The 26,528-nt window shown below is 43.9% G+C and overlaps 1 protein-coding gene across 5 annotated transcripts in view; it reads right to left on the minus strand.

Moving 5' to 3' along the window:
- Positions 1 to 4,801: 4,801 nt before the first annotated feature.
- The window catches only part of LOC148041447 (transducin family protein / WD-40 repeat family protein), a 134,430-nt gene continuing 112,703 nt past the window's right edge, over positions 4,802 to 26,528 (minus strand). Inside the window, exons 12-17 of one of the 5 annotated variants that reach the window (XM_087679649.1) lie at positions 22,252 to 22,683; positions 21,556 to 21,779; positions 21,290 to 21,423; positions 6,950 to 7,204; positions 6,610 to 6,788; positions 4,802 to 5,296 (exon numbers count right to left, since the gene is read on the minus strand). In XM_087679649.1, coding sequence (XP_087535775.1) covers positions 5,189 to 5,296; positions 6,610 to 6,788; positions 6,950 to 7,204; positions 21,290 to 21,423; positions 21,556 to 21,779; positions 22,252 to 22,683 — 1,332 coding nt within the window. In that variant the 3' untranslated portion in view covers positions 4,802 to 5,188. Of the gene's footprint in view, positions 5,297 to 6,609; positions 6,789 to 6,949; positions 7,205 to 21,289; positions 21,424 to 21,555; positions 21,780 to 22,251; positions 22,757 to 26,528 lie in introns of those variants that run through there. The other 4 variants (XM_087679656.1, XR_015691117.1, XM_087679666.1 and 1 more) reach the window with 4 other exon arrangements.

The raw sequence follows: 26,528 nt of genomic DNA on the forward strand, positions 1-26,528 counted from the left end.
GACCATAATGATGCCTATGTTGGCCACGATAATCAGTAGCAGCAACGCACAACTTTGCTGAAGATGATGACGATTTTGATGTTTGCTATGCTCCCCAGGAATCAGCAGAATAGAAGGCGCAAATAATGAAGATCATGGTGATGATGGTGCTGCCTATGCTGGCCACAAACAGCAGGAGATGGAGGCACAAACTATTAAAGGAGAAGATGATGACGATGTTATCCACGAAGAGCACAGAAAAAGGCACAAACTGCAAGAGATTATACTGATGAGTGTCTTGCTCGAGATTATACTGATGAGTGTCTTGCTCAAGCTGCCCACGATTTGCCAACAGGAAGACACAGGAGCATGTGATGACTAGCACAAAAGATGACGATGATGATGATTACAAGGTTGAAGATAGAGAGAACTTATGCTAGCCTGGGAGTGGGATTGCTAAAACCAACCATTGCTTTTTTCCTTCTCTAATTTTTTTCCTCTCCTGCTTTTCTTTAATATTTTCTTCCTAAATGCAAAAGCAAGTAACCCAAGCTCTTTAATCTCTAGTACACCAAGGATGCCTTACAGCTATGGCTACCGCTTTACAGTGATAACTTACAGCTATGGCTACCGCTTATTATTTTGATTACAAAATTGTTACTACTATCCTACCATAATTCTATTACATCTCATGAACCCAAAATCTCGATCATAAAACCCAAATGCATGTTTGAATCATGAAATACAAATCTAACTACCTAGAAGCATTTTGAAGTTGTCACAAGTATCCCCTCCTATTTCACAACCATGAAGCATACAAGCAACTTCTTGATCAATGCATCCTTGGTTCTAACAATGAAACCAAAATGTTGGGCTACACAAGCTCAACATATTTGGGACGATTGGACACACTCCTATTATTTCAAGAGCTTCAACCACTTAGTTGGTGACTACCTCACATAGTCCCTTGCACACACGAACACGAGACTAGTTTATAGTGAATGCACAAAACATATCCTCAACGATGAAGGACCACACTCATTGCATGCTCCATGATCCAAGATACACCTCCTAGGTTCTTGAACCCTCTACGGCCTTCATCATGCTAAAAAATAGCATGGTAAGGTATGAGAGAATACAAAAAAAGATGGAGGCTTCACTCTCTTGGTCCCTCACCCTCACTCTCACTCTCTTATTCTTGACTCACCTTTCTCTCTCTCTCTCTCTCTCTCTCAATGCAAAAGCATGAAGGCAAGAATCAAAAGTTGGCACACACATGAATAGCATTTTCTATTCTTTTTCACCTTTTTTTATATAAAAAAGTAGGGTTAGGGTTTCCCATTTGCCCTTGTGTAGGGTGCCCATCTTTTAGACCAAAGATTGGTCTTCTCCCCTTGCATGCACTTAAATCCATACTCCTATGTTGAGTGCTACAAATTTTGATTACAACTTGCATGGGAGAGATCCCCTTTCGTTTACAACAAATGCTTTCTTTTCTTAAAGCATAATAATTTCCAAAAATTTAAGACTTCCATGTTCTTCTCTCTCTTCATGCCTTCATGTCTTCAAATTGGTTAACACATATGGTGGAACTGTAATCTAGCTTTGAATCTTGATGTAGGGTACTTTGAATATACTTTCAAGAACTTTTGGCATTACTATGTAAACAATGACACACTAGTGTGTGCAAACAACAACTTACCTTATGTATGTCAATATATATGGGAAAGTAAATATTGACCTCATCCCCGACAGCTTGGAAGAACGAAGGGATAAGTGGTGTAGCTTTTTTTTTTTAAAAGAGAAGCGATGCGAAATGTAGTCCTTGTGGTGTATAGAGATATGGAAGTAAGATATATCTAGATTAGAGTGCACACAAACAAACTCAAGGATATTTATATTGCAATATATTATTTCCCCCAAGCTTACTCGAGATTTTCTAGTGGAGAAGGATCTTGTATGCATCACTCTATTAGGACATCATGAGATTCATGAGTATCGAGGATGTCTTACTAGCAGGGACTTCAATGCTCGTGTAAGGAATAGTTGATCTACTTTCTATGACACAAGTAATGAGATGTACCAAGAGCTTGCACTTGATGAGGTGGGTTTAATTAGATTAGTCTAAGATAGATGGTTGATAGAATATGGAACACACCTATCAGCATTAGGAGTGTAAATGACCTAGCTATCCTCAATGGACTCTCACGATAGCTAGGATCAAATGGTTTCACATGCTAGAATAATAAAAAGGGAGCAAGTCCTATGGATTACCTGATTGGTTCACCAAGCTCAATGCCAAATATCAAGAACTTTGGGATCTTAGACACACTAGTTGCCTTAGTAGCAAACTATGTTATCTTGAACTTCATAGTGGCATGTGATCATATATAGGAGGCACATTTATATGTGCCTAGGTTTCCACATTATGAAATTATGGAGACAACCTCACATGTATACAACACAAATTGAGACTCATTGATGGTCTTAGATTTGCAAACTCCACTGGACGAGTTCACGAGACATCTAGTTGAAATATTATATACTTCAATGGCCCATACCTTCCCACACATAATGCCATCCATTACACCATAAAGATGTTTAGCTCCATAGAGTGGTTGGTATGATTAGAATTGTAGAAAGACACGCACACATCTTGACCAAAGTTGGCACTTCGTGTATATACACATCAACATGCTCATACACTTCATACCTAGTGTGGGAAAAGAAATGAGAATACTTGGCTAGATTGGAAACAAAGATGTACTCGTTTCAGGAATAAGAGAGCAAAAGAGCATGGAGAAGGCTCTATGAGAGTTGACCGCTCATATAGATTACTAGACTCAAGTATTGACACAGTTATGCTCGCTAACTTTATGATGTTCTAGGTCCAGACCCTATGCCCCTCCCCTCAGCCTCCAATTGATGTATTGCAAATTTTTCACAAAAAAGAGAGTGAAATATGCCATATGAAAGTTAAAGAATGGGACTACTCATGATCATGATGGCTTAGAAGCTGAATACTTTACACATGCTTACGATATCATAGCATCAATGTTGGCTCATGATTGTAGCACTCTTTAAGAGTACAAATCTTATGGTACATAGTAATTACAAGACAATTATGATTAGCCACATGCTAGCTTGAGTGCTCAATTGATATGATACCTATGGCTTAATTTAGTGAGATTACTAGCAATTGTTTCTAGATTTAATCCACAACTTGTATGCATGTAACATTTTGTTTTGGTTTGCTTGCTAAATATTGATGTATCATCACCAAGCTTCTCTCTCTCTCTCTCTCTCTCTCTCTCTCTCTCTCTCTCTCTCTCTCTCTCTCTCTCTCCCCCCCTTGCATGTATGTGACTAGGACCAGACATGACAATTAGCTATTTATGCACCTTGATACAAAGTGGGTCCTGCATTACAAGCTTGATGAAGGATTATGCAAACCTTTTGACTCAAACATGATGCCTATATATGACTCTTAATGAATGGCTATGATCAATAGGCATCTAATCTCTTCTTGTCCTGATGTTTGATATAAAAATGATGATGGCCATCTCAATAACAAACACAAGTGCTTTAAAGAAGTTTCACATGGATGGGTCCTCACCGTTAGTTCAACTTTAGGTTTTATAATACCTAGGGAAATTTGATTGAAGCATTCTTACATGTTATGCATGCCTACGCTCAAGCATATTTTTCTTATTGTGCACTCATAAAAAGAGTTTTGTACAATGACCATCAAAGGACTCAAATGTACACACAAGTTTTAAGATAAAGGGCACAAATAACAGCAAAGCTGTTCGATTAGATGATTTTGTAAATGTTATGCTCATATTTTGCCATTAGTCCTCATTACAAGTACACGATTTTTATTGAACCACCCAACTATAATGGAATGAAAAAGACAAGCTTGTTGTACTAATCATCCTAGACGATTGAGTGTTCAAGTTAATTTTTAGTCCCACAATTATATCATGGGCCACCAACTCCACATTTAAAAATGTGCTTGGATGAACTATCTACTGAATCATAATGTCATGCCAACATGATTGGGATTCCAATCTTGATCCTTACTCGTACTAGGATCTAGCTAGTAGAGTAATTGTACAAGTCAACCCCTTCATGACTATCACATGACATGGATTTGATCCACTCAATCAAACTTTGACAAGTAATATACATAGCTTGAAGATGTCCATGGCATGGTCAAGAAATACCCTCCCAATGAGATCAAATATGTGCATGCTGCATTTCTCACATGCGAATTCCCCATTAAGAAGGCTTTAGCAACTTGCTCCCACATCGTTTATGTTTGGTGCTTATATCCATGATATTTGAAGTTCATGATTGAAAATCAAGATTGCTGAACAAAACAGTGAAGCACAATCACTTTTGGTGTCCAAAATTGATATCTCTAAACAAAGACTAATGCATATCAAGATTGACTTCATCAATATAGTGTTTGTCAAATGCTATATGGAGGGCTTGTTTGATGTGGATAAGCCAGCAAGTTGCAAAACCAGTGCTTTAAAAGAGGAATTCCATGTTCGCAGATCCTCACCATTGGTTTAAGGTTTTTACAACTCCCAAGGTTTTTTGATTGGTGTATTTTAGTTCTTAGAAGTGTCACACTACTAAAATATGATGTTAACGTCATTTGAAAGGACTATACTGATGCACACAAAAACTTCCAAGGGTACTAATAAAGGCAAAGCTACTTGGTTTGCTGCTTTTGTACGGTTTATGCTCATTAGACATAAGCTGTCATTGAAGGTTCTCTTACTATCAAATGTCTGCCTCCCGCTCATTCAGCTAATGCATTGCAAGTTTTCTAGCTCAGAATCTTACTATCAAATGTGATCTTTCTTGTGTTCATTGAATTGAAAGCTTATTTACATTTATCAACAGTGGGATATACAACTTTGGTTTATCACCAGTTTGAAGAATATAGAGACTTCGTTTTACACAACTCTACAATTTTGCAGATTGTTCCCCTTGTTACCCCTATGTTGTATACAAAAAATGTGTAAACACTCCACAACAATTCTGCCTCTTTGGTGCTGATTGCAGTTGTGATATAAACATTTAGTGTGCACTACACATCTGGAAAATCTGATAGAACCAAACAGGACACAACCGAAGTATGCTGTACCCAGCCCTTGCAGCAGTCACCGTGGAAAAGAGTTTCTTGACAAAACATTCACCTGCCTTGTCGAAAAAGAATCTCTTGGCGAAAAAGCCTAAGAACTCCATCTCCTCCACATGTAAGGAATCCAGAGGATACAGGTTTGATGTCTGTTACAGCAGCCTGCACGGAGAAGGCTAAAACATGAAACATATTCCACAGCATTGTTCTTAGAATAGACTGGTACAACCAGTAGCTCACATAAATATTAGAAATTCCCTATTACAAACTGCTGTAAGACAATAGTCTCTGCTATAGGAGGTGATGATTCAATAGACACATAGCTAACTACTGCAGTTAAAATGTCCAAAACATGACGCAAAAAGTATGATCAGTCTGCATTGATCTATCTACTGTCCTTCAGTGATCTGAAGACCAGTTTCAAGTGGCTTGGAAAATCACCATCTATTATTGTTTGGGAGGGGGATTGAACTAAAGTCTAAGAGCCAAGCCCTCTTTGGCAAGCTTGTGGTGCTTGTAACGACTGATTCACAAGCGACAAACTTGGAAGATGCTTCTTCAGAAGGGGATGGATAGATGCTAAAACCCACTTGGATGGGGCTACATAGATGTCAACCCACTTGGGTGGGGATTGGAGGTTGTCCTTGAGATGGATTTTCAACACTACATGAGACTACAAAGGAATTGACTCTGGCACTGCCAGAGTGCCAAGAGGAGATCAACATTGAACAAACAGCCCACCATTTGGATATAACCTAATCAGGACTCAGAGGTAGCAGCTTCAAGAGCATTCCAAGTTCAAGAGGCTGCTCAAGATGAGTTCCCAAGCTTGAACAGATAGAGGGTGCTACCTATGTTGGGTTGGATCATAGGTTTACCAAAATTCGGGACTTGAGAGCCCCATAATTTGGCAGTGCCCAGTGCTTGAAATTTCAGCACCGTTTCACCTGAGGTCTTGAGTTCCATCATTCCCTCCCTCACGACACCACTGGTAGGAGCTCAAATGATACTTCCCCCTACTTGGGGGATATATCATCACCCCTCTGTCTCAGCTTTTGTTCCCATTTCCGCAAACTGCCTTGAGAGTCCTCTAATCTATCATTGCTCTTCTCCGCACTGCTGTTGAGCCTCTTTGGTTCCTCCACCCATGCTGTTGGGCCATTGTATTCTTCTGGTTGCTTCTAATAAGATAATGAATTATCTGTATTCAATGCTCATCTGTATTCAATGCTGTAAACGGTCTGTTCACGCACCAAAATGCAAGTATTGACAGCATACTCAAATGTAGCACAATGGAGCCCATCCAGTGCCATACCATCTTCGATCTTTCAGGGGAACTTCTTGTTAAGGACCCGTACATTTGTACTGTGGTTCACATTCATCTAATGTACTGCTTTTTAGTAACTTGCTTCTAGCAAGTATGACATTTTAAGCTTTTCACCTTTTATTGGTACAATGCCAATTTGCATACTAACCTGAACAACTCCACCAAAGCCTCGAATATTATGCTGTAGGAACATGTGTTTATCATGCACTTTAGGCCAGTGATTGAGTAGTTCGCATTTGTTTACATCCCACAGTTTTATATCACCGTCTTTGCCTCCACTAATGAAAAGTGAGGTTCCAGGTATAGCAGAAATGCATTGAACACTCCCTGCATACCACAATATACAAGTCAATTTTCAAGACGTGATAGGAGACCTGAAACCAATTAAAAGCAGAAAGATGGACACACAAGAGTAGGAGGAGAAAATTGTTTTGATAACAAAGAAGCATATAGGAAACCAATAAACAAATATGTTTGGTAAGGCTCACCTGCATGAGCCTTATCAATATGCCAGATCATTCCATTGGAATTCAGTTCTCCAACCTGAAGAGATTTAGCATGTGAAGCATCATAAGCTGCAAACTCATTTTTCGGAAGCCTTTCACGCTTGGCTTTACCAATAGCAATACAGCGGAAATCATGTACAGCAATATCACCAGCTTTTCCACCAGTGATAATTATCGGTGAGATTGATCCACCACCCTTCATGTCATAATCAAGCATTTCAAGGCACCGTGCTCCACCTGCACACAACAATATGGTGGATTAAAATGATAGCAGCTTCCATGACATCTCTAGACAATAAATTCATTGCACAAAAAAGAAATTTTTGAAAATCATCTTAACTGACTGTTAAAAGAGTGGATTTGAATATATTGACAGAGATCTTAGTCAGTTCAACAACTAACACTTTAACTCACTGAAGATGCACAATAAAATTCTATTTGGTTGTTGAACTTTAAATGTCAAGTGGATGTTCGTGTTATAACAAAAAATGAACAAGGGATGTTATTCTCATCCTCACTGAACAAGCTCTTTGTCGAAATTGAAGTGCTGTTGTGATGCACTCCAACAACTATAGGATGATGGTGATAGCCAACCATACAAGGGCCAACATCCTTTTCCTCATTAATTACTAAGGCTAGACTTCCCACACTTGAATTTAGAAAATCCCATCTACCAAAGCAACTCTAGGACAGCTTTCACATGAGAGCTTGATGCCATGAAGGAAGACAGATCCCATTTACAGCTCCTGGAATGTTGCAGAAGTGCCTGACATGTCCTGGGTATAGCAGCAATATAAAGTGGTAAAGTGCTGGACATTTGGAAATGATTAAACATAATAACCTGCTTGAAAAAGAAATGATGAACTTCTTCTGGTAGAAGGCTGCCATTGACTTGAGTCAGGCTGCTACTAGCTATGAAAGATTTGGTCTGAAGGTAGGTTGCCATAAATGGGTTTTCAAGCACTGAGCAGATGGAATTGCAGGGAAAGGCTGCTAAATTTGAGTATCTTGCTTTGAAGAGGCAGCTACACTATCCTTGTAGAGAGATCTGCATCAAGGACTGCATCAAAGTAGGAGTCATCTGCGAAAGGCAGCAGTATATCAGACAATTCTAGAGCATAAAAGATGTTCAATCTCTATCCAAATCCTGGACAGTCTCTCTACAATGGACATGTCCAATAGGTCAATAGCATGGCTGCATCTGGTGGTCCATTTGTACCAAGTGATGATACTAGCTATGAGAATCCATCTATGACAGTGCCCTTGAGTCTACACTGTCTGTGTGAACTCAGGCATGACAATCCTACTCACAAGCTGCCTCGAAACAAGGTAAGCATGACATTCTTGTACATCCTCATATCCATAGGCTGTGCCTCTATCAGTGTATCAAGCAACCATCCCCTACGTCACAATCACTGACTTCACAATGCCATGAAACACCATCTAAAGGGTCTCCTCCATACCTCCAAAGCCCTAAGGAAAATCCCAATGCAGTTCTGTGTCACCTCCAGCTCCCCACATCTAACACAAGGAACATGATCTCTGCTGTAACCAAGCCATGTATCAATGGCTACACTCCTGTGTGCTAGTAACCATAGAAAGAGCGAAATCTTTCTGGATTAAAAACTGTGATCCAATCTCCTCCAAGGGTCAGCAAGGAGAGATGGTGATATGCCTTGTGCAGTCCAATGCTGAGATGCAAGATCTAGTGGTGTATCCAAAAAAGAGGCATCCTCCTATGTGCCCAATACCTCCAACCATCCATCATGCATGTCTCAGGGTCTGGGTCCAAATACCAAGTCCTATCATAATGAGCCACAACCTTGATCCTCTAGCAAGAGCATTCTTTGGATTCTAACTGATCCAGATCTTTTTCTGAGTTTTCCATCCTCCGTACTAAGAAAGTATACTCTCTCTCTCCACCAGTAGCCACCATTGTGAGAAGGATACCTCCTCAAGTGAACAGCCCAATCCGAGTCTGAAAAGTGTCTGTATAGGGGTACCCCCTAATGCTCTCCATGTCTCTAGCTCCTTTGATGTGTGAATCCTTAGTCTCTATGACTGATCCAATAGCTTAAGAAAAGCAAAGCATTGCTTCACCATAGAAGGTATCTAAAAAGAGGACCAATAAACTACATAAAAATTTAGCCATTATCTATTACATATTAACCCATGATACATGATCTAAATATAATGACAAGGCAAGTAAATGATTGACTCAGATCCATGTTCTAATAGAGGAGATAAGAGGTCGTTGAAGGGAAGAGAGAGAAGAGGCAGAGGAAGAGGAAGTGCTGAGTGGTATAGATAGAGGTAGATGAAGACAAAAAGAAAGAACCTGAAGCTTGTGGTGATAAGTAGAGTTGAGAGCTTGAGGGAAAGAGACAATTCTGAGGGAAGAAAGCTTTAGACAAGGCTGAAACAAAGATCATACAATGGCAAAAAAAAAGGGTAGTAAGATACCTTTTGAAGTCACTAATAGTTTTTAAAAAAAGATCAAAATCTTCTACCAATCTGGACTGTACAGATCCCATACGTTGTATGTTTCTGACTGGAACTAAATATATCTACTTTTTTGAAGCCCTAATGATATTAAAAAAGGTCAAAATCTTTTGCGAACCCAGACTTAAATGATCCCGTATTTCGGAGATGTCCGATTGAACTAAACAGATCTATGTAAATCTGTCTACACATGGAATGCAACTATGAGAAGAGTATGTGCCTACAGTAGAGTACACATATAACAATGTGAAGCACTCTTCCATCAGACATTATCCATCCATTTATGTTAATGTACCAGTCTCAACCTAGAGCTCCTTATCTAGTGTAGAATTGCAGAAGGTTCCAGTAACCAAAGTAGCATTGGAAAGGCACATGAGAGAGCTAAAGCCTATTTTGATCCACATAGAGAACCTGCTGATCTCTAAGAAGGAGAGGAAAGTTTATCATAGGGTGCCTTAACAATCTGAGACCCTGAAGAGGGACAATATCCAACTTCCTACCACAAGTAAGATACATCCACCATTTCATGCAAATAAGCTCAAACACTTAGACAAAAATGGGTGGTCCTGATAATCTCGTATCATGGGATGAGATGGCGGAACTCTTAGAAAAACACACACTTCCAAATAAGCCTAACAGGATTTTAGATGTTTGTAATAGATGAACAAAGAATACTATCTGGCAAGAGTACTTGGTAAAGTGAAAGATTGTTCAAAAGAGAGTTTAACATGCAAGCATATGAGCACCATACAAAAACAATTTTCAAATTTAAAGTTAGACTATTTCCAATTATGTTTTTGAGGATAAAAAAGATTTCTTAAGAGGAAGGGTCACACGGGTTAATGTGACAAGTACAAGGAAACAATATTAGGAGTTGTAACTGTTTGTATATGAGACTGTGTGTGTGTGTGTGTGTGTGTGTGTGTGTGTGTGTGTGTGTGTGAAGGGGCACGACTATGAAAACACACATGATACACATATGAAAACAAGCTGAGGCAAATTAATTAAGGGCTTATGCTATTTAATATGTTGATCTGGTAGACACACCTTAAACATACTAACGGATTACTTAATAATCATACAATGGGTAAGGTTAGGAGGTGAATTGACCGCTCACAATGACGGTTTCTCTTCTTTGTTCTCTACTAAAGTCTGAAACCCTAATTTCAGATCAAACAAGCAACCTGTAATATTCCTTCTTTTTTTTTTTTTGAGAGAGAGAGAGAAGAAAAATCTATTAATAATACCTCTAAGAAAACCCCCTATGGTAAAATACAAACTACAAAGATCCTGTAAAAAGCAGCTGAGTAAATACAATGGTTGTGTAAACAACCAATTAGGTGGGCTATATCATTAGACCATCTAAGGGGCTAGGTGGAAGATGTCAGAATCTCCAGTTTGCAGGAAGTCATCTCCCCTCTTTATCCTCTTAGAATCACTTGCTGAGAGCACAAATGATCTCAATTCAAATCCTCGAGTATTTGCAATGCTACATTTTGGATGTCTATAGCATGTCTACACCTTGCAATCTACATGTATTGTTCAGAGTGGTTTAGGGTCAAGCTGTGATGGAAAGAAGTGCACCATCAACATAGTGATAGATCAAAAGACAAAATAAAGGTGTGGATATGTGGAAGTAAAACAATGTGTGAGACAATGGAGACCCAAAAACCTGAAACTTCTCATTAGATTGGACCTTCTTATAGGCTCAAGTACAAAGCAATCTCTCATTTGATGGGACCCCTTCCACTACATCCTTATCTCCTTCTAGAGGCTTCCCTGAAACTCTTGTTCACATGCCCTTTGGACACCATATTCTCAACACCCCCCCTGGTGCCTTTCTCTTAGGCTACTACAAGGTGTAGGGTAATTACATCAATTGAAATCACCCCCCCCCCCCCCTCCTTTGTGCCAGCCTAGCTTTACCTAGTATTGTGTCACATAAGTTGTAGGACTCCCCCTCTTAATGTTTGCCTTGCCTTTAGCATAGACAGTGTCACACAACATATACCATATAATCTACATGCATTAACATATAATCTTTAAAAAATGTCCAATGGAAGCACTGATTACATTAGATACATTTTTTGAATCTTTAACAGTGTGACATGAGATGGATTTTGGGAATGGGGACGAAGACAAGAATTACCATCCCCTGTCATCATGAGAGGGGACTCTAACATGGGAGTAGACTAGGATGGTATGGGGACGGAAAGCTAGAAAATGGGCATTGCATGTCACTATGCTTTGACAATAGAGGCCTCAAATGTAAGATTTGCTGCTTCACTACAGCAGTTCTTGTCCATATGCCTGACTTGTTGCACTTGTGGCACTGTGGTTTACCTTCATACCAACAATTATTCTCATCATGTCTCATCTTCCCACAGATAGTACATGGGTTTCTTGCTTTTGATATTGTTCCTTGGTGTAGAAAGTAGTGTCTAATGCTCCTACATATGGAGATTACTTCTTTTCTTTTATTTTACTTTTTTGTTCTAGTAATGTAGCTTGAGCCTTCTCTCTTGTGCAATTTCATCTTAGGAACATTTTTAATGTAGTTACAACTTGCTTATATCCATTGTCATGTGAGTCCATACTGTTTAACAATATAGCACGCGCTTTATCTTTGTCTATATCTTTTCCTCCACTAGCAAGCTGACTTCATAAGGCTTTTAAACCTATTTATTAGTGCAATTATACTCTCATTTGCCTTCAATTCCAGCTTCCAGAATTGTGTTAACAATTGGTTTTGGAGTTATTGGCTTGAGAGCCAAATAGTTGATCCAATTATTCCCATTCCTCCCTTGCATCCCATATGTCGGAAATATAATATAATACATCCTTGTATAGCCATCTTGCAATACTTCCACATGCCTTTTTGTTACGCTGCTTCCACTCCACATCCTTTTCCTTGTCCTTGTCTTCATCACTAGGTTCACTTGCCTCAAACTGATTCCACAAATCCTCGCATATCAAGTGATACATGGTCTTCATTTTGCATGCATGAAATCCCTCCCCACTAAACTTGCAGATATTATCTACCACAATTTCACCCATTTCAAGAGGATTTGAGGTCGCTTTACCTCTTGGCTACTAGCTCAGGGACAGTGTCTAATCCTGATCACAAGAAAGGTAAAGACTAGTGGTAGTGGAGAGATTAGGCATACAATCTTTGTGGCTCCAAAGAAGTAACAGAATAATATGGTGGCCGTCCCCCTCGCCTGTGCCCGTCCCCCCCGCCTCCCGCCGTCGCCCCCACCTACAGCCTGCTGCCTGTGCCCATCCCTCCCGCCATCGCCTCCACCTACAGCCCGTCTGTGCCCCCGTTGCCCCTACCCCGTCAACCCCACCTAGGCCCTGCACTAGGAAACCCCCCCCCTCCGCGCTGCCGCTGCCTCCCTTACAAGACGCCAATGCATTCTGCAAGTGCCCCCTAGTCAAACACCTTGCGCGCCGTCCTCTCTGAGGAACAGCTCTTAGTCATCCGTGCCACACAGCTGGAGCTAAAGGAAACAACAATCTTTGGTCAGGTAGTAGGACATTCCCCATCCAGGGCCTAGCTTCGAGATTGGCTTCACTCCATGTTGTGCATCGGCACAACGCAGATCGTGGAAGCGGTTCTAATGGGTCAAGGGATCTTCATGGTATGACTCACCTCGGCAAACGCAGCCCTTGAGCTATTGGCCAGTTCACCCTATGCTTCCACAAAGGGGGTCATCTACATGGTTCCCTGGTACACTGGTTTCACAATGGAGGCATTTACACTCCACAACAGGTTCCTTAGACACCCGGTCACCCTACTCTTCCCCGGACAGGCAATAGAGTATCGCCAGTTAGTGGAAGACTCTGAACGGCTCTTTGCTATTGTCCTTCCTGCCTCTTTCGCGGACGCGGTAACAACCGTAGGAGTCCCAAAGGTAGAAGTGGCAGTGAAAGAGAAAGAATATACCACAGTCTCTAGAGATCGAGGCAGGCAGACACTCTTTCAGACAGTCGGTTATTGTGACTCGACAGCCAGGGCAGTGCATGCGTTGCTATGACTTTGGGCATTAGGTAGCAGACTGCATGTGCTTCGGAGCCAAGCTGGCTTCGCCAACAGGCCCACAAGTGGATGCGGATAGCTTTACACGGCTCCAGAGACGACAGAGAGGGAGACGGCAAGGGGGCCCGCACTCAACCCCTCAGACACAACCACGGCAGCAGGGTGCTGAAGGGCGAGCGTTCCCCCCCCCCCCCTCCTCGCCCCACTCAGCAGGAGCACACGGCTACAAATCCACCCCCCACGGAGGAGTCACAGGCCACCTCACCTGAGGGCCGACACCCCCCCCCCCCCCGGCCACCCACCACCCGCCTTGTGCATCTAACTACCCCTCCATCCCTTGATCCTCCCTCTCCCCACCATCACCCCCGCCGACCACCCCCCCTAATCCCCCCCAGTACGGGTGACCCCCCCCCCCCCCCCAACAGGAGGTGAGGAGCCCCGTACACCGACATCCTCCCCACACAGCCACCAGTTCATCCACCCATACCGCTTGTCACACCTTCCCAAGATAGACACAACTACTACCATAGGAGTTTTTTCGCAGTGGGCCGTGGTTCTACTTAAGAGTTGCGGAGGGCGGAGAGTTTCCATTACCCCTGGAAGTGGAAATCTTCGAGATACACAAGTCAAGGAGCAACAAGCTCCATCTACTAGCACCACCGAATGGACCAAACTACGCTTTCTTCCTTCAGATCTCTCACACAAGAGACTCGACAATGACCTAGATAGAGAAGGAGGTGAAGAGCCAGGTGGCAGACCACATCTCCCAGTGGATGGGAGGAGGACTCACACCTTTTTCCCAGCAGTGGCCAGGTTACATGATGGACATCAACTGGTGGGCTGGGGCTGAGGTCCCACATTTAAGCATTATCTTTCGAAGTTCCCCTGCAGTGGAGAGCTTCAATGGATGTGATCAAGTGGCCCCTAGCACAGGCGACCCGTTTCTATCAGTGCACAAAGTCCCGTCTCTCAGTCTGGCTGACAGATGTCCTGGTGGTACCGCCAGGCGCATCCATCACCTCCATGGTCCGAGGGCTACCATGGGGGAATGGAGTTCACTATCTAGGCCGACAACGAAGCGTATCCACATGCCTCATAGCTCCTCTTCTTTGTCAACAACTTCCACACTGAACGAATGCTTGTTCCATCAATCACACATTTCCCCATGCGCTTACATCTTGCATCCTGGAATATGAACAACCTCCACTATAGTGGAGCACGTGGTTCCAGGAAGTTGATTGTTCGGAAGAAGCTGCAGCTGCCCTTGCCGGACGGATCGACATCTTACTGTTATAGGAGCACAAGCTCACACCCACCTAGGCCCAGTGGGTAGGAAAGGTACTCCCGGGAAGTTCACACACTTACTAGGAGCACTCCATCGGTACCCACGGCAGGAATGGAGGTGTATGCACCTCGATTGGCCCGAGCCTCACTGCCTATGTACAGGACCATGGAACGATTGTGGCAGAGAGGGTTCTATGGATCAGATTGGATATTGGGGACTCGTGCCTTCGAGTCCTCAATGTCTATGCCTCTACTAAGGTCAGAGCACGAAGCAAGTTTTGGGTGGAGATTGCAACAGGACTCCCATAGGTGGACTCCTGGATTGTTGGAGGAGACTTCAACGACCTAGAGGCCTTAAAGGACCAACAAGGTAGAGGTAGAAACTACCAGGGCATGGCTGGGAAGGAGCAAGAGGCATGGGAGGTCTTCCTACTGGCAGTAGGAGTACGCGATGCTTGGAGAGACCCCACTTTCCACAGGAGGGAGAGGTCATTGGACTTCTCGTGGGGATACAGGTGGCTTCCCTACCCAAAGGCCTAGCGCGTAGAGAAGGTACTCCTGGGATACAGGTGGCTAGGCGGAAACTTGCTAGAGCAGTTGGATAGGTTCTATGTAGAAGAGTGCGGATACTCTCGCGGAGGCCAGATAGGGCAGTTGGCTCGCACCACTTTGTCTGATCGGTCCTCCTGACACTTGATCCCCTAGCATCGTCCCTAGACACACGATCCTGTCGGATCCTTGACTCGATCTACAGGAGGGAGGAGGTGAAGAGACAGATTGAGCAAATTTGGACTAGGGAGTGGGACAGGAGGGACCGGATCGTAGAGGAGGTTGCAGAGATCCTAGTCGAGTCGAGCAGTCTGCCACGAGGTAGCCCTACAGGCCATGCAACAGAGCTAGGAGGAGAGAGCACGCCAACGGGACCTGGCAGCCATGTAGAGATTACTACAGGAGGCCCCCAGAGATCCCATCCTCCACATACATGACGTGCACGCATGAGCAGCCATCGCCGGCCTAAAGGACAGACGCTTGGAGATCTCATTCCGCACCTCAACAACCTTCTGGGTGCGGAAGGCAAACACGATGGGCAGGGAGTTTTTCCAAGTACATCATCCCCACACCTCAAGAGAGCAGATACGCAGCCTTCGGGATCAGTATAGGAGGATTCACTCTAGCCCAAACGAGGTGACAAAGATTGCCACCGACTACTACAGACGCCTTTTCCAATAGGAGACAGCCTCAGCCAGAGGACATCGATGTAGACAGCAAGTTTGGGATCACATCCCGTCCCTCGTCACAGAGGAGATGGGATGCTCCCTCCTAGGCCCCTTCATAGAGAAGGAATTAGAGGACGCTTTCCACACACAAGACGGGCAAAAATGCCCGGAGAGGATGGCCTCTCTAAGGCCTTCTTCACCACCTACTGGGAGATAGTGAAGGACCCCTTATTGTTGGCTTTCCAAGAGATTTTCAGGACAGGATGGATGCCAAGGAGTCTATCGACAGGTTTTATCAGTCTCCTCCCCAAAGGGGGAGACCAGTTGGAGATATCCCAGTGGAGACCGATCACCCTGTTGTTAGTAGCCTATAAGACACTAGCAAAGATGATTGGTAGACGACTCTGCCCAGTGCTCCCAGACATCATTCGTGACACACAGACAGGCTTTGTCCAGGATAGGGGCATCCTAAACAATGTCTTTACCTTCTTTGAGAAGACAACAGAGTGGGCCCAGCACAGTGGTCAGGGATTGGTTGTACTACTCCTGGACTTCGAGAAAGCCTATGGTAGGGTGGACTGGCACTTCTTAGAGGGTACCATGGTGAGGTTGGACTTCCCCCAAAGCATGGATCCACGGGGTCTCTACACTTTACAGATCAGCTACCAGCAGGGTTCTCATAGGTGGCAGGCGAGGGGAGGAGTTTCGGCTAGAGAGATCGGTACGGCACGGCTACCCACTGGCCCTGTATCTGTTCCTACTCTTTGCAGAGGCGATGTCTCACTTCCTCAAATCACTTATGAGCGGGTTACACAGCCTCCAACTTCCAGTGAGAGAGGAGACGCAGCTGTTAGACTCAAAGTATGCAGATGATACAACACTTTACATAGAGGAGGATGAGTTGATCCTAGAGAGAGTGAGACTAGCTCTCAAGGTGTTCTCTGTACTACAGTGGGAGCGAAAATCAACTGGCAAAAGTCAGTTGGTTTCCTTACAGACCTGAACTCTAGCACGGAGTGGGGCATCCACTTGGGATTTAGATGGATGTGCAGAGGGTAGACCATCCCTTACCTAGGGTTTCAAGGGGGACTCGACATCACTCCCGCTTAGCAATTTTTTCCAGTCCTCGATTCTATTCGGAGGAAGCTGACCTACTGGAGTATTGCTCGCCTTTTCCTGGCGGGCCGAGTCCTGGTGGTCAACCAGGTCCTCCTAGTGACAGCTTGGTACATTGCCTCGTGTTGGTGCTTCTCCTTGTCTTGTGTAGGTCAACTTCGCTGCCTAGTGCAGAAATTCCTCTGGGCCGGGTCAGACGGTTCCAAGGACTCTCGGGCCGAGGTGGCGGGAGCGGCCATCATCCGGCATTGGTCAAAGGGAGGTCTTGGGATCATAGACGCAGAGTATCAGAGTCTGGCCCTTTTGGGCAAGCTAGTAGTCCGCGGTCTCACACCAGAAGGGCAAACCTCGAAGTTCCTACAATAGGAGGGTCTCCAAGAGTGTAGAACAAGACTTGGCAGTGATTGGAGACTGTCCTTGAGATGAATCTTCACTACGGCCCAGATCAAGCCCCCCAAATTCCCCTTCCTACGCAGTTTACTTCATGTGTGGCAAGGCCTCTATAAGACTCTAATTCAAAGCCCCCCATGCTGCTAGAAGGAGATAGATCACTAGTCGGTGATCTGGAACCCCCAGGTCAAAGATCATGAGAGGGTACATATTGGCGAGCGCCCCCACATCTAGTGAGCTTGTTGGGAGGCCAGTCGAGGCCCGGCTCGCACCATCTAGACTTGGCGAGAGGTGTATAGGATGGTGGACGAGGAGGTGTTGCAGCAAGTATCAAGTTGCCAGAGAGGAGTTGAGCTGAGAAGAAGGGAGATTAACGCAACAATACCTTAGGAGTGGCTTGGCCTCCCAGTACGAGAGCCGATAGAGCCCGGGGAGGTATGGAATGCTAAGTTTTCACCGACAGGTATCCCCCTACAAGTGGCAAGTAGAGTGGGCAGCACCCCACATGGGACTTTCTTCACTGTGCAGGACGGGGGGCGTCTGGTCCTTGACAAAGGGCAGCAGGGTGAGGGGATAGCTATCCTTTCGTGGAGGAGGATTCGGGCGGTTGGCCTCCAGAGAAGACATAGCGCCCTTGGATTTGGGAGGGCAAGCCACTTGACGAGCTGGAGTGGGATCCAGGAGAGTGGCTATGGTCGGCCACTGCGGTCACCAAGAAGCCACTAAGGTTCCTAGAGTATACATCCAGGATTGGCAGACACGTACGGATGCAAGAGGACATGGACTGGGCACCGTCGCGTAGCAGGTACTGGGTGGAATACAGCATCACGAATGCTTTCCGATGGCTTTTTTGGCGCCGCCTATGGAACAGCTAGAGGCTGAGGAGGGTATCGTATTTCTTATGGCTGGCTAGTGGCACATGGAGGCCAAGCAGTGGGGAGTTGGTTAGCCCAGATGCAGAAGGATGGAGGATGTAAACGCTGCACACAGCAGCTTTTGGAAACTCCAAAGCACTACCTTTGGTCGTGTGAGGTGGCGCAGCTTGAGTGGAGAGGAGCATGCCACATCCTCCGCCGTATAGCACCCAACCTTGGATGTATCTCATGGGTATCTTTCTATTGGCAACAAGCAGTCAGCCAAGGCCGTCACCTTCTGTATGAGCTTGGGATGCAGGACACGATATTTTTTATTGAGGCTAGGTCATGCACAGTGATCGGCTTGGAGGCTCTACCCATCCGCCAAGTACTGGAGCCCACAGCAGACCGCTCTAAGGTATGGGAGATCGTAGGGAGTCTCAATGGATGGCATATCTAGAAGGCGCAATGTTAGGAGATTTTTGGTGGGGAAATACTTTCTATATAGGCAACTTTAGCAGAGCTTTGGACCTCCATCCACTCCCTTCACGGCCGATGGGACCAGGTGCAGGGCGAGTCTCCAGCTTGTCAGGAGCTCTGTTTTCATTTCATCCGCACTTGGGGCGGCCAAGACCTGTTTTTCTATGACTCTACATCAGCTCCAGCTAGTCTGTTGAGCATGAGCACTTCTTTGTATTTCAGGTTTTTTCTGAAGTAATATAATTACCCACACTTTATTTGCAAAAAATTAATAGAATAATACAGCCATTCACTTAATACACACCAATAGCTTGCTGAACCGTTTGGTTTGGTGCTAAATTAGTAACTAATAATAGGATTATGGCTTTGAAGCTCAAATGTTGAAAGTACCTCTTCCCAGCTTCAATGCCAGCTTGACAGCTGACTAGTATTTTTCTTGGTTTTCTCAATAAAAGAAGATTTTGCCCAAACCCTTTTATGGACTTACTTTGGCTACCTCCTCTTCCATAGATCTTGTGCATATGGAGAATCGTGACTGCTTTACCAGGTTGCTGCCCACCAAAACCGCCCCATTTCTGGACAGAAAGAATGATGCCTTGAATACTCTTCGTTGGAGATGACTTAGACCAAAACCTGGTAAGACCTAGTCAAGCTGTTCTGTGCAGGCTATGGCAGCTTTGAAAGGAATGAAGATGGTTGAACTTAATATTGTGCTAATGGTGTGCTAGTAACTTAATAGATGGAAGGGGAAGGCCAAGGATCTTGTGTGGCTCTGATACCACATGTCAAGAGTGGTTCAGGGCCAAGCTATGGCAGAAAGAATGAAGGTGTGAATGTGAGAGTAACAATGTGCTATGAGGCCATGGAGACCCAAAAACGTGCAAATTCTCATTAGTTTGGTCCTCCTTTTATAGACCAAGGTACAAAGCAATCTCTTATTTGATTGGACCCCTTCCACTATATCCTTATCTGCCTCTAGAGGCTTCCCCAATACCCTTGTTCACATGCCCTTTAGGCACCATATTCTCAACATGTACCAAGCAGTAACAGTGCTTCTATCATAAAGGGTATTTGTATAGTGGATGCCCTCAAGTATGAGATCTTGAAGGAATTGGCATCATCTTTGTGCCATGTCACGTGTGCAGCAACAACACATGCAGAAATTGTTACTTTTTGGCGAAATAAGTACACCTAATTTTATTACTCAGAAGACAAACAAAGAAGTACAAGCACTCAACAGACTAGTTGGAGCTAAATGTAAAGCAGATCAAATGATACAAGACCTCTCACAAGAGTCTGGGGGGAATAGGGGACAGAATCCAAGGTGGATGGCGTGCAGCACCACCAGGGGTATGGTACCCCAAGTATGAAGGAATATCTATTGAAGCTCCAATTAATGCTGAATCCCCCTACAACAACTGCTCTCATCATCCATGAAGTGAGTGGATAATGGACGCCTGGATCTGTGCAAAGCTGGCATAAATAGAAAGACTTTCCCTGCTGAACATTTGCTGGCATCTGGCCTTTCAGATGTGCCACCTCATAAGGCTCCCAATAAGCTCCCACACCCCTAATCATGATGTTTGAGGGCTCTGGCAAGGGATCCAATCCCTCCACTCCCCACAAACCAACCTCAATTATGGACACATCTCCACCTCGTCAAGTATGCAAGAACAGCTGCAAAGACATTCAACTCCTGCAAGATTAGTGGGACAATGCTTTGAAGCACACTTTCAGAATATGTAGATCTTTGAACATTAGTCTCATCTGCAAGAACCTATACCATTCCCTTTTGGGAACTATCCACAAGCATGCACAGCACTAGCGAGGAACTTAATGCTGTCCAAGGTGATACACAGTCACGGCCGTAGTTCCAAGTCATATTGTTGATGTGAATTTTGGAAATACATCTTCGGTGGTGGATGCTGATTCCCAAACAGCCCCAATGCTCTACCATGTAATCGGATGAAGATTCCCAAGGCTTCTGACAGGCCAGATGCAGACATGAGATCAATCAAAAGAGGACTCCATCCAAATAAAAAGCATCAAATTCATCTAGCTTGATATAGGTCACTTTTTGATAGATTATTAGGGAAAACTTGAGGAGATTGAAAGAGGATGAGGGAGAAGGAGAGGCAAGAGGCCTTCCTGCCAGTTTGAGAGCCATGCCTCTTTCTCTGTTAATAGAGAAGGGATCGAGAGAATTAGATCACCGAGCCTAGGTGCTACGCTTCAATTTGATTTTTTCAATTGCTGTGTGCACAGTGGTGCATGGGTGGGTGCGACTGCGCATGTGTGTGTTGGGGGGAGGCACAGGTGTTTTCTTTTTTTTCCCTGTGTGTTTGTTGGGGGGTGGGGGGTGGGTGAGGGTGGTGGTGTGGGGTGTGCTTTGTTGAGAACTGATTAAAAGACTGAAGAAAGGAGAAAAGGAAAACACCTTCATGACACAATACTGATGCACGTGAAGAAGTTGGTGGTGCAAGGGTATCCCAAAATACCAAGTTGAAATTCTCTTGTGAACAACCTGTTGCAGCTACTATAGCACCACTCGCTCCAACAAAAGCTACATCTCTGTGTCAAAAGTAATTCTTCCAAAACTCAATATGTGCATGTCATCCCCAAGATACTAATAAATCCAATAACTGGGTATTTTATTGATCCCATGCTGATATTATAACACATTGGAAGAGGAGATTTACATACGAGGCATGCCGATCAAAGCATAAGCATGATTCTGAGGGGCGAACATTGCTTCTTCCACCCACCTCCAGTTGCCATGTGCAGACGGTTCCATCAATGGCTGCTGTCGCAAATCGATGACCTGAATGGTCAAACTTCACAGCTGAGATGGATGCTACCACGTAGGGAGGAGGTATATTAGCAGCTGGAAGCACCCCATATGTTGCTGTGGCAGATGTCTTCCCAAACTGTTCAAACAGCCTTACTGTGAGTATATATCGATATGAGCTACTGGCCCTGGCTTACTTAAAAAGCCGTACTGCATAAAATCTTAGGGCAAAAGTAGAAGAATAATATAACAGAAAATCATCCACTGCATAAATCTGTGGAAAAGTAAAAGAATAACAAACCTGAAACGAGCTACTGACAATGAGGCTATGAGTTACAAAAATAGTTCAAGAAAGCATACACACGTATAAAAGAATGTTCCTAATAGTACCAAAAAGGTTACTATTTCTTTGCTAATCTCTACTACCAAAATCAAATGCTGTAAGCTTTGATTTGGCTTTACAGTGACTTTCTGGATAAAACACTAATTGGGAATTGTCCCTCAATTTGAAAAGTCTACGCTGACAAAAAATTGATCCTCCTCTTTTAAGGAACAAACCTTAAAGTTTCAAATGTGAAACTAGGATGTTTAAAAAGCATGTGAACCCATACCTCCCAAAGATAAACATGGGTGTTGCGTGAGCCCACAAGGAAAAGTGGTCTAAGAGGATGTGCATCAAGAGCTCTTGTGCTGACATTGTCTGTAGAAGCGGGAGGATCAACGACACCATCAAATTCTTCCCAACCCTCCCAACCCAAGCCCAATGCACCCAAGCCTCCATAACCTGGAACCCCAAAACCAGGACCACTCAAAGAAGATTCTTTGATGACTTTCTGAGGTGTTCTGAAACCTACTGTTGCACCTCCTAAACCCAGGCCTGGGCCATCTTTACTTGCCAATCCAAATCCTGGTGAAACTATTGTTGGCACTGGAGTTGATTCTGATTTTGCCCATCCATCCCTTGGCCACTCTGCTTGACTCCATAGGTTGCTTTCAGTTTCAGAAAAACTGTCACCCCTGGTTACATCAATAAAAATCAAGCCCTGCACCAATTGGATGATTTAGCCTCTGGACACCAGCAACTTCACTTCAAAAGTCTCTCAATTCTTTGTTTATCTGACTCAAAATAGACAGCAGACAATCAGTCTACGAATAAAAGCAGAAACAAATACCAAACATACACATAAAGGCTGATACAAAATCAGGCCCTGCACAATTTGAATGATTTAGCCTCTGTGACACAAGTGGCTTTAAAAAAGTCTCTCACTTGTTTCCTTTGTTTTTTAAAGTCAAAATAAACAGCAGACAATCTATCAATGAATAAAAGCAGACACAAAAACCAAACATATAAGGTGTGCTACAAATGCAGAAAATATTTTGAGTTATGACTGTGGCCTTTTATTTGCTTTGTCCGAGTTGCACAAACTCTCAAGTAAACCCCATCCAAAAGTCACAATTTGGGGTACCAATCTCATTAGAACATGAAGGTTATACTTTGTTTGGTTCCTATTGCTTTGAATCTAGTAGAAAGCAGCTTTCATCACATGAGACAGCTGAACCTTCTGCAAAGAGTACCTTCCCATATCTATGGTCCATGGATCATTATTCTATGATGATATACCTATGGAGGATCTCATTTAACCCATTCTTGGCATGCTCTTTGCTTATAGCCGTGTCCACATGGCACACTAGTTTAAGCTCCTAAAGAAACTTGAAACAACCTTTCCATGGCATTTGTTGTGCTCACAGTCAGGTTTTACCACAGCATTGATCCATACACCCATCGTTCTTTGTATGAAAAATATCCTCATTACAGGTTCTAAAGGTCCTAAGGTTAGGTTTACTTGAGAGAAGCTGGATCTTTTTATTGAGATTATATTTTACACTCTTAAAGCACTTGCTTGGTAAAGACAGTGCAGGATAATGGATTATGTCAAGCATTGGCTGGCATCATTGTTACAGAGTGTTTGGTCAAATATTTGAAGCTATTTGAGTAAGTCGGTTAGCCCTAAGATCTCAGTTACGATTTTAAACATTGGTGCAACTGTCAACCTGGTTCCAATGCTTCTTACTGATACATAAAGAAGTGGATTTATACTAGCAACAGCTGAATGGAGTTGCAGAGGAAAGATATATTTATGGTTGTCACATCTATGTTACTCCAAGAGAAGAGAATTCCATCATTAAACACCTGACTCGAACTAGAGTATGGTTTTTAAAAAAGCAACATATAGGACATCAATGACAACTCAATTCTCATAGCAATTCTAATACAAGGGGCTGTCTGGCAAGCCAACCTGGTGGTCTTTAATGCCAAACCATACATGATTCAAGGTTTCCTGAAGAACGTGCCCAACTCCCCTGTCACAAGAAAAGCTTCTCTCCTCCTCACATGCTCAAAGTCACGTTGAAGTCTCTCATTGACAACGAGTGTGTGAATAATATCCGCCCAAATCAAGAGAGGGACCCTGAAGTGGATATATATCCTAAGCCTCATTGGCATGACTACACCTCACTGCAAATGTTAGCTATGAGCTCCCAGCAATGTCCTGAAGTCTACTTTGTCTATGAAATGTCAGGCGCAGGGATAACACTCAGCTGCAACCCAGTAAGAGGAAAAGAATGAATGCTATGTATATATCCTTGTGGCTGCGGATTGGACCTCTGACCTTTGTCCATGACCAAGGCAACTGTCCCTCAAGACATGAGCATAGCCTCACCTAGGCTTTTGAAATACCATTCTTACGAGCTTTCATCCATACCTTTTGAGTTTTGGGGCCAATTCATGTGCAATGTCTCTATGTCTGCTTTGTCACATTGCATTTAGCACATGATACCACAATCTGTCATACCCAAACCATTTTTTGGCATATTTTCCCCTTATGTGTTAACATGTGTTAAAGTGCCTTTTTGTGTGTGTGTGCATGTTTGTGTGTGTGCACGTGCGCGCGCGCGCGTGTGTGTGTGTGTGTGTGTGTGTGTGTGTGTGTGTGTGCGCGTGCGTGTACGCACACACTACATGTGCCCAATCTTTAGGTGCATTAAATAAAGGTCAAGCTAGTAGGTGTGCCTTGTGGCCTTATAAACAGGGCCATGTACCTTGTATTCAAATGTTCTATTTTCCCATTTCATCAAGAGACACACTTCTAAGTTTTTCTCCCTCATTGAGTCTAACACTCTCTAAGTCTCACCTCTCCATTTCCAAGATAGTGTCAGAGCAGCTTCAACCTTGTGTGCATCTTCCTCTTTGCTTTCAGTTTGTCTACGTAAGTCACTATTGGGTATGAAGCCCGCAAGTGAGAGGAGCAGGCTATGGTGGATGGAACTCCATTAACTGTTTGGGGTTTTTTTTTTTTTTTTTTTGGGGGGGGGGGGGGGGGTTGGGTTGATGATGATGATGATGATGTAAGGGATTTGTAGTTATACCATGGCATTGCTACCAAAAACACCTATATAAGGAGTAGTAATGACTTTGAGTCTTGCTTAGTTTCCACTCTACATGTGATTCCCTGTAACCAGTGATGAACCCTCATATGTGCGGCATCACAAGGGTGTAGTCCTGGGATGTGCCTATGTTGCATTGTTCCTTTTATTGAACAATACAAGAGTATACCTTGCTCTCACAAATCATGTCACCTTTTTGTGCCATGTTGAGTGAGTGCACAAGTGCAGGTGCATCACACTTGGTATTAGAGCAACTCTTGCTCTAAGTGAAAGAATGCTCATGGAGGTAGGAGAGGAGATTCGGTGCCCCAAAGAAATTGTGCCGAGCCAACCCACATTGTGATGCCCAATGTCGCCCTGCCCAACGTCACATCAACCCTCGTCACGTTGACTCCCGTCGCGACAAGCCTCGGCATGACAACCCCTGACACGACGACCCCAACACCAGCCAACATCTGAAGATGCGACGCGGCTTCCCCGCAGCACGATCGCCATCCGAAGGCGAAACACAACTCCCCTGCATCGACAACATCAAAAGCCAAGGCGCGGCTTTCCACGACCACATGAAGGACAACAAAGAAAATGCACCCATCCCAACGATGAAAGAGAGAAAGAAGAGCCGAGGGCACGAATGGAGAGTAGCTCAAGAGGAGAAGGTAGCCGGACTAGAGAGGCAGTTGGAGGGCATATCAGGCCTGTTGGACTCAATCTGGAGAAACATGTAAATGAAGGAGAAAAAAGAGGAAAGGAGAAGAAAACTAGAAGTGGAGTAGGGTTACAAAGAGCGAGTGATATAGCAACAAGAAGAGAAGAAAAGACACAAATTGCAAGAGAAAATAGATAGATTAGGGAGAGATGAGACTTCTAGGAGAGCTCAAGATACAAGAAAGGACAAGGAGAAGGTAGTTGAAGTAGGTAGCAAGAAGGACACGAAGAAATACAAGAGACACAACCACAGGGAAGAAGAGGAGAGTGACAGTTCAGAAGACGACTATGGCAAGTTCAAAATGCCCCAACCCACCAAGTACAAAGGAGAGAGAGACGGGTTGGTTTTGAAGAAATGGATCGCAGAAATAGGCAGATACTTAAAGTATACCAAGATCTCTGAAGACAGGAAAGGAGAAGTGGCAGCCATCTACTTAGAGAAAGACGCTCCTAGTTGGTACCTGCTAGAATAGGAGCAAGAATGTACTATTTTTTCATGGGAAGAATTCCAAGAGGAACTCAAAGACTATCTCATCCCAAAGATGGAAAAATTCAAAGTTAGAGATGAATGGAGAAACCTCAAACAAACACAAGGGAAGATAAAAGGAGTATGTCAGCAAATATAGGCAGCTCATGCTACAGCTACCCAACATGGACACTGACACTAAGTTGCATGCATTTCTATTTGGCATACAAGAATGAGCCAGAAGAGATGTGGAGAGATAGGAGCCAACCAATT

The sequence above is a fragment of the Lygodium microphyllum genome, chromosome 1 (assembly GCF_053477565.2).
Source record: "Lygodium microphyllum isolate KBCC chromosome 1, Lygodium_microphyllum_v1.1.10, whole genome shotgun sequence".
NCBI classification, from domain to species: Eukaryota; Viridiplantae; Streptophyta; class Polypodiopsida; order Schizaeales; family Lygodiaceae; genus Lygodium; species Lygodium microphyllum.